Here is a 14,579-nt window from a genome sequence, read left to right as displayed (position 1 = left end):
TTGCTACCAAAGGAGGTTCAGAAGTCATGTTGTGCCCTTGAAAAGAATACCAAAGGATGAAGAAATATTTTCTTTTGGACTCTCATACATCAGATATAACAGTGATTACTGTGGCTGACTATGTCTAGTGCAAAAGAAAGAACGGGCAGGTCAGTTCAGCTCATTCTTAGACATTCAAGAGATTCAGTTTCAATATGTATGTGGCAATTTTCTCATGCACAATATTCTAATAATCCTTGAAGAAAACTAAGCACATGCAGTAGCATCAGAATTCATTTATTTATTGTGTTTTTTTTTTAAAGAGACCTAAATACCTCAGTTTTTAATTTCATAACACTTGTGTTTATCACCTTCTCCCATACAGACATATAACGTATGATGCATCATTGGTTTCAGGGTACAGTGTAAGTAGTGTGTGTGTGCTGCTACATGCCTTGAAGAATACAGCAATTTTCTGTGATTAAGTTCTATCTGGCATGAAGGCTTTACTTTTCAATATGACTAAAAATAGAGCTTTTGCTTTGTTTCTGTTTGATGTGGCTGACAAAGTGACATCAAAGAAGAAGAAATGGTGTGGCGTATCAAAAAACGTGCTGGATTACCCCAGTGGTGCATTAAACACCAAAAGTAAATAGAAGCAAGTGTCAACTGAACTTTTCAATGTGCCTGACAGTTGGGCAAACTGTGGTCTTTCATGTTGGAAATGTCAGGTTGGGGTGAAAAAAGCTTCCTTACGTTATTTGTTTTCCCAAAGTACTTCATTTTTGCATGGCAAATTTTACACACCCGTACATTTGATGTACTATATCACCTCCGTGTTTCATAAACGTTCCCATTTGCATCACGATGCATCTCAGAACTGAAAGATTTCTGTACCTCTAATGTTTACATGTATTCACCTTCTTATAACTCATTTTACAATTCACTTTGCACCCATGTTATGTGTGTGTTAGGATTTTGTCAAACCCATTTTGAAATGTAATGAGTGTACCGGACATTATTTCTGTAGTTCTGAAAATAAAACCAAGAACGATGAAAAAGAAGACTTTTGCAGCAGATACGTTATATTAAATGAGAGTGAGGCATCCAGGGTCCAAATGAAGTTTGGACCTGTATAAAATGACGTGACTTCTTACTTAATTTTTCACTCTGCTCCATCTCCGTTTTTGAAAAATCTAATAATATATTATTATAATCACAAATAGGAAAAAATATTCTGAAAATGCGTCTCGCTAAAAAAAAAAAGAGTCTCGCTACATCTCTGTTCTTCCATCCTGATCTCCTCCCACAAGGCTTTACTGTTTGAAATACAAAAGAAAACAGTGTATCTCAGCCCTAATCATTGTCTTCATTATACACTTGATAACAACCAATATTTTGGTGCTGCAGAAATCGAGAGGCTATTACTCATTCGTAGTGAAGCACCTCGGTTCATCTGGTTGAACAGATAAAAACTTAACTTCAAACAATTTCACTTTTAATACCATCACATGTCTCTGCGGCCAAATATGAACCAGTCTAAAGAGACTAGACTTCAGTGAACTGCTGTAGATGCATTATGTATTAAAGCTAAAGTTAGAATATAATGAAACAGCATTTTGAAAATCAGCTTGATGAGAACTCAACAAAGCAATGAATTACACAATTTCAAAGAGCAACGGTATGCACGAGCTTCTTCCAGTAACAGATAGTCTAATATTTATAAAGTAATTGCCAAGAGAGAATATTGATATAGTGGTATATATAGTGAAATAGCTCTATACGTTGTGATATAATTAGATATTCTTAAAAAAACTTGACATGATTGATACAATTATTTTATAAGTAAAACTTTCTGATCCTTGGGGAGCCGAGTGACTTAAATTTTAGCACTGAATAAGGGAGATTATCTTTTTGATGTTTTGTACAAAACACATTCATCAGATTTGTTTTGAACATTTAAAAAAAATTTGCTCTGCCATTTGCCTACCGTATTTTATAAACTCCATTTATGAGCCTATTAGCAAGACACATGCGCTTCACAGACTTGTTGATCTATTCATCACACCTCCCCAGACTTGTGATGGGTCAGGGGAGGGTCAGAGTTACGATTTACATACCAGGCTGCCAAGATTTGAAATCAGCCTTAGCTTCTCTGCAATTCTATCACATATAAATCAGATTTCCCTTATATTAGAGGCGGAGGTGTGTGGTAAATATGAAAGTGGGACAGTTTCTCAATCATATTTGAAAACACAAAACCTGTCTGTATTTTTGAGAGTTAATGCTTGTAATATTCCTTTAACAAGACCTGTACACTGCACCTCGCACAGAGTTGTGGTTAAGCTCTGCCATTGAAATACTGTTTCCTGCGGTCAGGAAATGCGCATGAATAAACAGAAGTGGCAGCCGGTGGGAGCATATGCTATTATCACAGATCTACATTTCACTAGGATGATGGGATGGCGCAGAGCCAGCTGCTTTAGAGTAATGAAGTAGGGGTTTATGGTTTGGTCAAAGCATACAACACCATATGCTAAAGATAAAATAAGCTTAAGCTCCTCAGTGTGAAGAAAACATCAATGACCTTTTCTTTTTCTTTTAATGCAAAATCTCAAGTTGTAATCAGTCAAAAGAAAGCCTATCAAGTCGCAGGCTTAGTTTTCTGTTTGTGGTAGGTTTGACTTGGCAAGGGAGAACATATGAGTGCATTCAAGTTAGGAAATCAAAAAAAGGATTCACCTCTCAGTATTACAAATAAATAAAAAAATACATTGAAAAACAATAATCTGTGAAACTACAAAAATGTTGCTAAATAAAAACTGCAAAATGAAATTCAAATAAGAAAGCTATACAGAGTTAAATGTACCATCATAATTCGCTGCTATGCTCCGTGGCCCATTAATATTATATTATGTCTGCTGATTTTGAGTGGGAATGCACCAGAGCACGTTTTTCTATCTGACATCCCTACCTAAAGAGAAAATTAAGAGAAATTTCCCTAAACTATTAACTGTTATTGCTAATAATAAGACTTAGAACAAATGTAACCTGGCCAGCCATCCTGATTCTTTTCCTCTTCGATACAAAGAATTAGTCAGGTTTCTTTGCGTTTGATTTTGATTTCTAAAATGAAATGCCACTGAATGCACAAGAAACTACCACTGAATAGACAAAGTAATCAAAGGAACAAAGTGTGTGATGTAGGCAAAGTGACATTCCAGTAGTAGTCAAAAATGGCAAAACATCAAAGGTGTTATTAGCAATTCAACAGTGATCTTGGGTGTTTTGAATTGTGATTCTGTATGAGTCATTGAAAAATGCCCGCCCCTGCTCCGTGGCGATTGATTCATTGCTTTCTGAACAGGTAGAAATGGCTGTGAATGGGTGAATAAAAAGACCCATTTCAAGAGAGACAATTTACAACTGCGTCTAAATTTGGAAGTTGGAGCAGTCTGGTCTGGTTGGTAAAGTATCACCACACTGCCGGGCGTCCTTATCAGAACTGATCCATTCTCTCACAAAAGCTCTCTCTTTCAAAGTTGCAGTGGTCCGTTGCAGCACGAAGAATCTCTTCGTCACTTTGGATGCTATCTGTTTGTGTCCCTTCCTGGAGCGGGTTGGGTTGTCTGACCCATCTGGTTTTGATGATTTACACCCTCCTCTCTCCGGATGATAACAGGGACCCAGGCTAAGGGCATTCTGCTTTTTGTGTCAAACATTACATCTTTAGACCCCTGTGTGTTTGTCGATGGTAAGCCAGGATATCTTATGTGTGTAGTAGCAGAGTTTTGCACGGGTCCATAGTGATATGTAGCAGCAGCAGTTATAGCTGTTTGTGACAAATGCATCCTTGTAATTAGCTTTTCTTTTTTGAGAGAAGATTTAACACCGTTCAAGTAAACACCATTTCTTTCATCATGGAACATCATATTTCTTTAAAAAAAAAAAAACATGATACAAGTGTGACTGGTGGAAAACAAATCATGGTGCAAGGATGTGTGCAGTTGTCTCTTAAATAAGACAAGCTTGTAAGACAAGCGCTGCTGAGTCATGTAGCCTAATATTTCCCGCTAAAACAGAATCTAAATAACCAACAACAAAGAATTTTAGCCCACATAAGATTATGTTTATTCATGCAGTACTTGCACAGCAAGGTTAGAAATAAAAGCCAGATGACTTATGTTACCTATTAACATTGTCTTTTTTTTCCTCTTTGTAATCAGATTTTTTCATTTGATTTGCTTGATCGATGGACTAAAGCATATACTACAAGTGCTGTGGAGGAAGAGCAATTTTTCCACTTCAGATCTCCAGATATTTTTGTGTTAGAGGCTAAAAGTTCATGCCTTATTTGGGGACCACATCTTTCCAACCCATTCACAGGGGAAATAAAAGCAGATAATAGCCTGCTCAGATTAATTATTCAAATTCATCATACAAAGGTTAAGGCAGAGAGCCCTTTACAGCGATCTAAAATAATTCCCTTTACCAAGCCACTTACTGAGGGCACCATCAAAAAAAATTAACTTCAAACACAACTTGGAACAAAACAAGAACAGTGGCTCACTAAGTGACTTTATCACCATGATAGAAGCCACTGGTGTTCCTTTGAACCATGAAATTGTCATTTGTTCTGCAAGCGTTCTATCAAATGAGAGTTCAGGGCCATGCAGGGACCGTTTGCTATTGCTTAGCTTATTTTAACGTGTTATCTGACTGAATCTGCATGGATAATTATATTTGACTCAGTCAGACAGGTAGAGAAAGGCCCGTTCACAATCGAATGTAAACTCACAAAAACACAAATTAATCATGCAGTATGAGCCCTCAAGTATGCCCATGTACCAAGTGGTACGTATGGCTTTGATTCAGTCTCTTTAATGTGCATCTGTGCCACAGCGTTTCAGTGAATGAGTCTACGTGATTCTGTGCATGTGAGCAGTATTAAGCAGAAATAATGTAACCGGCGTGAGAGATTACATTATGAGATGTGCTTAAAACCATTACAAAAGGGGGGGAAAGACAACCAGGCAGAGGAGGATTACTCTGGGCTGGAATGTGGAAGCGGCAGAATACAGCGAGGAGGAGAAACAAGGGTGACATTGAAAGTGTAGCGCCAACAACATCACTAGCAGGAGATCAGGTTAAAGAGATTTGCAGAGAGCCAACTGATTGTTCCAGAAAAGGAAAAGAAGTCAGAAGAATTAGAGAGCGTGAAAGACAAAAAGAAGTGACAGAGAGGAGAAAAGAAAGGAAGTGATAAAGTACAAGGAGAGAGCAGTGGTGCCATCTAACAAACAACAAACCAAGGCCCTTTGCCACCAACAGTGTCCTTCGCTTTGATGTATACGTGTGGGGAGTGGTGGTAAAAAAAGACAAGGAGAAAAACACAAAGCCATCAGCAGTATGAGAAGCACCAGAGCCAAAAAGAACATGGAACAGCCACTTGATGATGCTACTGTTAACTCCAAGTGCTGGTGGTGGGGAGCGGTAATGAAAGGACGGGGGCAGGGTGTTGCAATGACACAGGCTGCCGGAGGTATAAGTAGCCAGACCGTAGAAGCCAACCCAGAATTACACTATAACTTAACGTAAATGCAAATAAAGGACATACAATGAAGCTGTACACCCCGCAGCCACTCCAGCCAGCCAACTGACATAAATCAAGATGGAAGGGAGGATTTCTGGCTCAGCTTAGACGTCTGTACTGATCTGGTGTACAGCATGGTGACATATACTGACCTGGGCTGGAGACAGCACTAGTGGTGGTGGTGGGTTCAATAATTGCTAAAGGGGGAGGAGAGGAGGGGAAGAAGGAGGGGGGGAGGGAAAGAGGACATTCATGTATTATTAACAGAATGAAGACGTGACACAAAAAAAAAAAAAAAAGATGCATGCAAGGACAAGAGGACAGGGAAGGGAGGCAAATCCTCTCCATGCATTAAGGACTGATGTATCAGTGGTTAGATGCAACTTCCACATGCTCATAAACAATACGCTTTATTCCGCAAGCTGTCTCGGATTTGCATGAGTTACAGCTGAGAAAGGAAAAAAGAAAACTCTGTAGGGATTTTGTGGCCGGGTAAAATCTCACTTCTGGCATGGTATATGACTGATCTTTCTTTTCTTTAACAGTAGACCGCACCATGCTCAGGTAGCACCCATAATTTCATCAGCACTTCCTCTGTATTTCTTAAATCACATCAGTTTAATTCTATCTTCCCTCTCTGCAGCTCGAAGCACAGTTTTCAATTTTTTGTCATCTTCTTTATGATGTATGAACTGACTACAGAATGAGCAAAAATTGGGAACTTATATTCAGTGTTTGATCCCTCGGAGGAGGGAACTCAGAGTTTCAATCTGATTACCTTATGAACTTGTTTCAGGCTGAGCCACTGGTGTTTGGGAGATGGAATAGTGTGAAATGCAGAAAAGTTCAGCCCAGAGAGTCAGACTTAAGCTGTGTCTGTTGGATGTCACACCGAACAGATTTCAGGCTTGGTCACATTAATACACTGGAGATACAAGGTCTACATATGTAGCTGCAGGTCTTTAGAAATTAAAGATAGAAATAACAATGACATAGATGTCATAAGTGTCCCATCTTTAATGTGATCTTCCAACAAACAATTCAAAAGAAAATATGGAAAAAAAAAGAATTAGAGATGTTTTATGCATAAAGAACAACAAAAAACACTGATTGCAAATGACTCCACAACATTTCACAACCGGAGCTAAACTGTCCTGAAAATTAAAGCAAAAAAAAAAAAAAAAAAAATGAGGCTGGGGGGGTTAATGGCATAAATCTGCCTTCAGTTCTTCAAATAAAGTGAGTCTGATTGAAACCAGATAAAAGTCAGCTGCTGCTGTCACTTTTGCTTGAATGTTTGGCAGCATTTTGTAGCCCGTGGCTCCAAGCTGAATACAACACCAAAGAAACTGCAAAACTTAAATGTTGTAAAGTACCAATCAGGAGAGGGATTATAAAAGAATATCGAAGGCACTCAAAGCGCCATGGAAAACTGTTACAACCACCATCAATAAGTGGAGAAAGTGTGTCACCACAAAGACATTGTGAAGTTCAGGATGACTCTCCAAAGTTGAGGAGAAAATATGAGGAAAACTTATTGGGGTTGAGTGCTCACACCTTGTCTGTGAATAAAATCTCGCCCATTCTGGGAGACGCAGGGGGGGTTGTTGAAAAAACAATAATGTGTGTGACAGCGACTGAAGCATGGTGGGGGTAGCATCGTGCATTGGCATGCTTGTCGTCAGCTGGCCCAGGGGCACGTGTCAAGAAAGATGGGATGATTAGTCAAAAGTATCATGATATTTTAAATCAAAACCTTCCTCAATCTGTCAAAAAAGCTGACAATGAAGAGCAATTTCACATTCCAGCTAGACAATGATCCAAAACACTAAAATCAGCAAAAAGCCAAGGCTTCAGGAAAGAAAGATCAAAATCCTGAACCAGTCAGAGCCCACACTTCAATCTCATCGAAAAACCTCTGGAATGACCTAAAAAGAGCTGCATGCAGGAGATGATGTCACACGGAGCTTTCATTTTTTTTACAAATAAAAGTGGGATTAAGTTTCATCATCTAGTCGTGTGAGGTTAATAAGCCTTGGAGGCGTGGATAGTAGGGAGGGGGTGCTCATTTATGCAATCAAGCTGTGGTGGGTTGTCTTTTATTTAAACTACTCTCAATAAATAAATATGCTTTGGTTTGTTGGAATAATGCATCAAAGATGTCTGACATTTATGCTGTTGTTATGTGTGTCTTTATGATTTAAAAACCTGCAGTTTCATAAGGGCGTGTAAGCTTCTTCTATCCGCCGGAGTTAAGATACTCCCACAGAGACTCAGCAGTCGACTCTAATGCAGACACTACTTCCCATTGAATCTAAGTGGGGTAACAAATATTCCAATAAAATAGCTTTCTGTTCAGTAAACAAGTACTCCATTTAAGATAAGCTGGGACCAGCTTTGTGCAGTGGCTCATTTGAGTCTGAGGTGTTTGGCAAAGCAAAGCTGCTCCTCAATAACATCTCAACGTAATGCAGCTGACAGGCTTACAGCGTCTTCAGGTTTGTGACTTTTACTTGTAGCTACATTATTTAAACAGCTTTTAACACTCCTCACACAGGTAACATATACTTCACGTTCTTCCAAAAGACGTCGTCGCTTATTTGGGGGAGCTTATCGGTTACAAGGAGGAACCGAGGCAGCCCTGATTACCCTTCACACATGTTCACTCCTAAAAGAATATTACTTCATGTTGGAGCAGTGAGCTGCTGTATCTAGGCCAAGCAATAGTGAAATGACATACTTTGACTTTCCATTTTAATCCATTTACATGGGAACTCAACATGGCCACTTCCAACTGCAGGGCATAAAGAGGCACATCGTGGTCCACATAGTGCTCTCATTCAGCCCGTCGCTTTTCTGAAGTGCTCTAACAACTGTGTAATGACTGTGATGGTGTTTAACAGGCGGCTATTATAGCAACAACAATAAAACATTTGCTTGCATCATTCTGTCTGAATTTGAAATTGTGCGGGGATCAGTGTTCTTACGTGAAAGTATGTACTGGTGAGAAAATGGTCAAATGCATCTTCTCTTCTCCAGATCTAAGTGCTTTAACCACTACAGGAGAACGTTGATATGTTAAAAGAACATCTTTTCATTTTCATTCATTTAAAAAAAAAAAAAAAAAAAAAAAGGCCAGGCGGGTGATATCTGATTAATACTTGAGCATGAATTCGCCAGTGAATCATTTCATGAGCTCTCCTTCACTCCTCCATTACTGTGGAACATATCTTTTGACATGCAATTTCTGCCTCGCAGCTCCACGCTGACTTGGACTCTTTTCTTTCGACAGAGCTGCACATCATTTCTCATACTCCATATGCCATCCAGACTCTCACACAGCTTCTCTTTTGGAAGATAAAACACATTAGCTTTCACAGCTATTTCATTTCGTTTAATGGTTTGCTTTTCTCTTTGTTCCTTATGGATGGAACAATGCAAGACATTTATCTCAAATCATTTTTAGAAACCAATGCTCCTAAGGGCCCCTGCTCAAAATATAGGTATTATAATGATGTGTTTCTTTTAATAAAACTGAGCCAATCACATTATATCTGGTGTTAGAGTTACTTGAAGTTTTGATAAAATACATGAACTACAAACTTACTTGGTGATTCAATATAAATGCTCATTAATACTCTTATATTTTTGTGCAAGTGCCTTCACAATAAAATACAGGAAAATAATATTAAAAAGAATGTTGGGATAATGTCTCAAGTCACTGTAGGTATCAAATTCATCTTAACTACACAGTTTGAGTGCATTTGCAACTTACTGGTCATGGAGAAACCCTTTCCTTTTATGAGCAGTCCAGATTAAACATATCCCCTCAGTTCTGCCTCTACGCTGGTGGAACAGTTGGCGTTGAAGGCTGTGTTTATATGCAAGCCAGCTAATTAGTTATTCGTCCTATGCAATTTTGATCGCAGGCCAGCGCATGTATCATCCTGTGGGTACATCTTGCCTCCTTTAGGACTTGGAGCGGGTGGGTGTGGTGTGGGTGCGTATAAAAGTCCGGTGCCTGCTGAGCTTCTGTGAGAACACTCCGTTTCAGCACCAAACATTTCCTCCTTGCTCTCAAAGTGGAAAATGTTAATGGTTTTGCTGATTGCTTAAATATGGAAATTGAGGCATTCGAATAAAAGGTAACTGGTGGAATACTGTAATTATGCTTTTGGAGAAAATAATGGAAACTCTACCTCCAAATGCTAAATATATTCAGTTCATCTTTTTAATGTGAGTATTTGAAAATAATTGAAAAGATGTCAAAATACCTTTTTCTCATCCTTCTTGTTTCAACACTGAAAAACCTTCCAGCGGGTGGAAATTACGCGACCACAATTCTGTTTCAGGAAGCAGGGATGGATAAAAATTGCTAGAACATGACACAGTCATCCAATGTCCATGTGACTTCAGGATGATCCATTTTGGGCTGTTATCACAGAGCAACATTGCAGATTTCACCTTTGGCTTCCATTTTCCTGCATCTCTGCTCTATGACTCAGGTACAATCACACGGTGTGGGAATAAACAACATAATCAACAACAGAGGCAGATGAGAAGACGTGTCAAAATGACACCTACACATGCAGTGATTGATAAGCGTGACAAATGAACAAAATGTTCATTAACCCACTAGCCAACAGTGTCTCTCCCGCCTGAGGGAGGATGAACGGTGACAGCCAGAGCGAGGGCAACTTTTTTTCTTCTCTATCAGTCTCTTCCGATTACTGCTTGGGGGAAGGAGAGGAGAGAGTAGAGGAGGAAATGAAGACAGAGAAAAAGGTGGAAAAAAAATCTCCAGGGCTAAGCTGAGGTGGGCTGGGGGATAAGAGCTTGACCAATTAAGCTGGAGGAGTACTCAGAAAATTGGAGTGAACAGCTTCAGTGTTTTCATCGAAGTTCACCTCCATCTCGCTCATAAAATAGGAAACCGAAACCATGATAGCCAATTTAGGGATCGTTATACCTCAGTTAAGATCGTAAACATTGTGTGTGAATATAATGTAGTCACATTAACTGGGAATATTGCACCAATATTGCAACAAGACAGAATAAAAGTAAATATCTTGCAAACGTCAGATCGCATAAATGTGCACCACCACAAACTAACCCTTCGCAGAAGCATTTTTTGATTAAATCAGAGCTCTCAGTAATTTTGGGAGACAGTCAGTCAGCTTGGTACATCTTGAGTAATTTTCAAATCCCTTCTTGCAAACATGGTCTACATCACTCACAAGAGCCTTTCTTTGCACAACATTGAGCAGATTAGCCCACAGTGTTCATAATGGATTAGAAACTTTGGCTGGGCTTAGCCTGTCCAGCCGTACCCTAACACTTCACGATTGCAAACACTGCCATCAGCTCACTAAAAAGCCTTAATTGCAATTAGGGCTGGGCGATATGGCCTTTTATTAATATCTCGATATTTTTAGGCCATTTCACGATACACGATATATATCTCGATATTTTGCCTTAGCCTTGAATTAACACTTTGATGCATACAATCACACCAGTATGATGATTCTATATGTCTAAATTAAAACATTCTTGTTCATACTGCATTAATATATGCTCATTTTAAACTTTCAAATAAGTCAAATTTACCAAAACTGTATTTATTAAACAGTTACTAAGCAGTGAGTGGCATAAACATAAAAAGTGTCATTTCAAAACAGAAAGTGCATGTTGCATCTCTGACTCCCCATCTGAAGAACATCTGCTAAGTAATGTTCTGGTCCTGGTTTTACCAGGATGACGTGGTTTTACCAGGTTTTAACCAGGATGAGCTGCTCTGAGCAGGAGGGGCCTTTACAGCACCTTTATATTCAGACTAATGTAGGTGTAGGGACTGCAATGTTTCATCCTCTCCTCCTTTAATTTGCATCACTTTCACTTACTTTTAAAAATATGATGTCATATAGTCTTTTTTGACTTTGTTTCGATAATAGTGAATGAGTTATTGTGGCCACATTTAAGCAACACTAGGTGATGTTTCTCAGGTCTGGAAGAGAAAGGCCTGAATTATGGTTCCGCGTTAAAACGACGCAGAACCTACGGCGTAGGGTACGCTGCGACGCGCAACTACGCCGTAGGCTCTGCGTTGGTGTAACGCGGGACCATAAATCAGCCTAAAGGCTCGGATGCGCGTGTCGCGCTAAGCGGCTGCTCGGCTCTCCACAGAGCCGTTCGCGTCGTGCGAGGAGAAAACATCCCCTCCCGTCTTTACTGAACCAGTTAGCTTTGAAAATAGTCCGTCGCGCGTAGCAACTGCGCAGATGAACTCACGGGGCAAACAGGCAAGTTTGGGGAAAGTTAAAGCGGACTGCAAGTGAGCGGCGGTCCCGTCAGCAGCGCTGACACCAGCAGCTGGTCGGGGGCCAATGATAATGCACACACGACACCACGTGACTGACATGTGTAACTGGGTGCGCTTGTTTTACGTCTCAGAGAAGGAGAGACGAGACGAGAGAGTGAGAAAAGCCTGTAATTTAACGCCCGCGGCTAAAAGCAAATGTATATTCGAATATTCACGATAGAGTCATTTTGTACATCGCACAGAGTAGAAGCCGAGATACATCGGCTATCCTCGATATATCGCCCAGCCCTAATTGCAATGTTTTCAAATATGAATGAGTATATGTTTTGTTAAGTTGAGTATGTTAACTGGCATCAACCTGGCTGGCTGTACCTATTCTCTTCATGAAAGTAACTCTGTGTGAAATATGTCTGGTCGCCCTCCATTATAGGCTATCACAGCCAATCACAACGGGAAGGTGTTAGGCAATGACTCACGCAGGAGGCACTAGTCAAAGAGCCACGATTCAAAACCACCAAAGGAACTCGACTAATTTGTTGTATCACAGGGAAAGAAGAATTAGGATGGCTGGCCAGGTTAGTCTGGGCTGTCCAGAGCTTTGATCTTGTCTTTTGGGGATCTGAATTTATACTTAGTTTGCCTGTAGAAATAGTTTTTAGGTTTTTGGTTGTTGTTTTTCTTTGCAACTGAAAATATGTAAAATCCTTAGTGAAGTCAAATAAGAAAGCCAGTGCTTAGCATAAATATAAAAGAATGCTACCAAAAGTCTCTTTCTGCATAAAAAAGTACTTGTAATCATTCATATAAATGTTATCTTTTTTTTTTGGATACATTTCTCAAATGCAAGCAGGAAAATTAAATACCGTGAACTCTAGGCCTTGCTTGCCAGAGATGTAATTTGCTTTTGTCAACAGCTGGATATTTATCATAGTTTATTTCAACTCTAGGTAATGTCAGATGATGTGAGTAAACACATTTGTGATGTTCCCAATGTACTTGACTTTTTGCAAACTTTGCATAGTAAATGAGTCTTCTCTAGCTCCTTGTTCCCCAGAGCGCTGTAGAATTCAAAGTGCGTCCAGATGCTAACCTTCACTGGTAATGGGACCGAGTTCCTTGCCATTCCATATTCATTACGGGCTCTGATAGATCCACTATACATCAAGAGACTCAAAAATAGTTTCAGAAGTATCTGGTTAACCTTCGTAACCAACCTGCATCTAGGTGCTTCCTTGACAACATGGAAACATAATTAGCATGGAAACCTGAACAGATGCTGAGCACATCAACTTTGTAGGTTTGTCTGATCTGAGTCAGTTCTGAATTTTAGAAAAAACTATCATTCAGATTGTTAGATGAATCACCCCTAAAATGTAATAAACTAATCATATATATAATGTGATTAAATAGGAGATTACATCCATGATTACAAAAGGTTGTGCAAGAACCAGAAGCTTTTTTTTTAAATGTATCTTTTATAGTTTTTTTTTCCACATTCACCACACATTCAACACACCACTGTGATCCAAACCTTAGAAAACCAATTAACATTCCCATGTACTGACTTTCGGATGAACACTGGCAAGGGTCACTAATTGCAACGAGAACCTCAGTCAGGGTATCACATCATTGGCCCAATTAAAACACTGCCCTTGCCTGTACTGACAGTGAAAACATCACAACACATGCTTAATATAAAACACCTGTATTACTAGACAAAACACTGTTAAATTAATGACCAGAATAAAAATGCCAATCACAGGACCCAGGGGCCGACGCGTGCTGATGGTGGAAGCGTCACCTCAGCATTGTTTGCCAGCCACCAACCATTCAGAGAGGAGAACTTTTGACTCTTTGAATCAGCGAGCTGAGTTTCAACCGAACACCAGGCTGGCAGTATGAGGGAGTTTAATGTCAACTCCGACTGGTAGAAAAACAATATTTATCAGGCAGATCACAGCGTTGTTCCAGATATCCAGGTTTTGGCCCTGTCACAGCTACTAGTATGTGTCCTTACTGAAGCCTGGCATGCAGCCTTGCTGCTAACTTGGTATTTGCTTCGTCCGAGGGACTGAGTCATAATTTCGATGACAATTCTGAAACATGAGCTCATCTACACAAAGGAAGGCATTGAAGTGAGTGTGCTTGTCACAATAACATTCATATAAGGATATAATATTTGTTAACCATCAAGGCCTTGGAAGAACCAAGTCTGCATTTTTTGCCAGCTGATAAAAGAGAAGTGGAGACATTTCCATTGTCTGAGGCAGATTTCAGGATGTCACAGACACAGTTTAATATCCTGCAGGCAATATTGGGAACAAACATTAAAAGAATAATGCCAATTTTCATGAGCTACCTGACTCAACTATATTCTTTTCTTTTTATTGCTTATTGTTGTTTGTCATGAGGTGCTTGGAAATGAAGTGAATTGGTCTGTCAGATGTCATATTGTTGCTCTGAGTGGTCAAACAACTCTCAAAAGGCCGAAAATATCCAGCCTGGTCCAGAGAAAATTAAACCTCATCCAAAGACTTTACCAAAGAAATGTACAAAAACCTTGTCAATAAGAATAACCCAACAGGAAGGACAACACGCAACATGGCAGAATGAGGCCAAATGACTTGAAATGACCACAGATAGGTAATGTAAACTCTAGTCTAGAAAACGAAGAGTCAGTAACAAACA

At 39.6% G+C, this 14,579-nt stretch overlaps 1 protein-coding gene across 4 annotated transcripts in view; it reads right to left on the bottom strand.

Moving 5' to 3' along the window:
* Positions 1-14,579, bottom strand: part of negr1 (neuronal growth regulator 1) — a 206,532-nt gene that overhangs the window by 31,668 nt on the left and 160,285 nt on the right. For 2 of the 4 annotated variants that reach the window (XM_061738436.1, XM_061738437.1), the window contains exon 7: positions 5,725-5,769. The exons of the other annotated variants lie outside the window; for them this stretch is intronic. In XM_061738436.1, the coding sequence (XP_061594420.1) occupies positions 5,725-5,769 (45 nt within the window). The remainder of the gene's footprint in view (positions 1-5,724; positions 5,770-14,579) is intronic. 4 annotated transcript variants of the gene reach the window in all.

This window comes from Cololabis saira, chromosome 13, assembly GCF_033807715.1.
Source record: "Cololabis saira isolate AMF1-May2022 chromosome 13, fColSai1.1, whole genome shotgun sequence".
Lineage (NCBI taxonomy): Eukaryota > Metazoa > Chordata > Actinopteri > Beloniformes > Belonidae > Cololabis > Cololabis saira.
The sequence above is the reverse complement of the archived record's forward strand: the minus strand, read 5'-3'. Positions and strand labels throughout refer to the sequence as shown.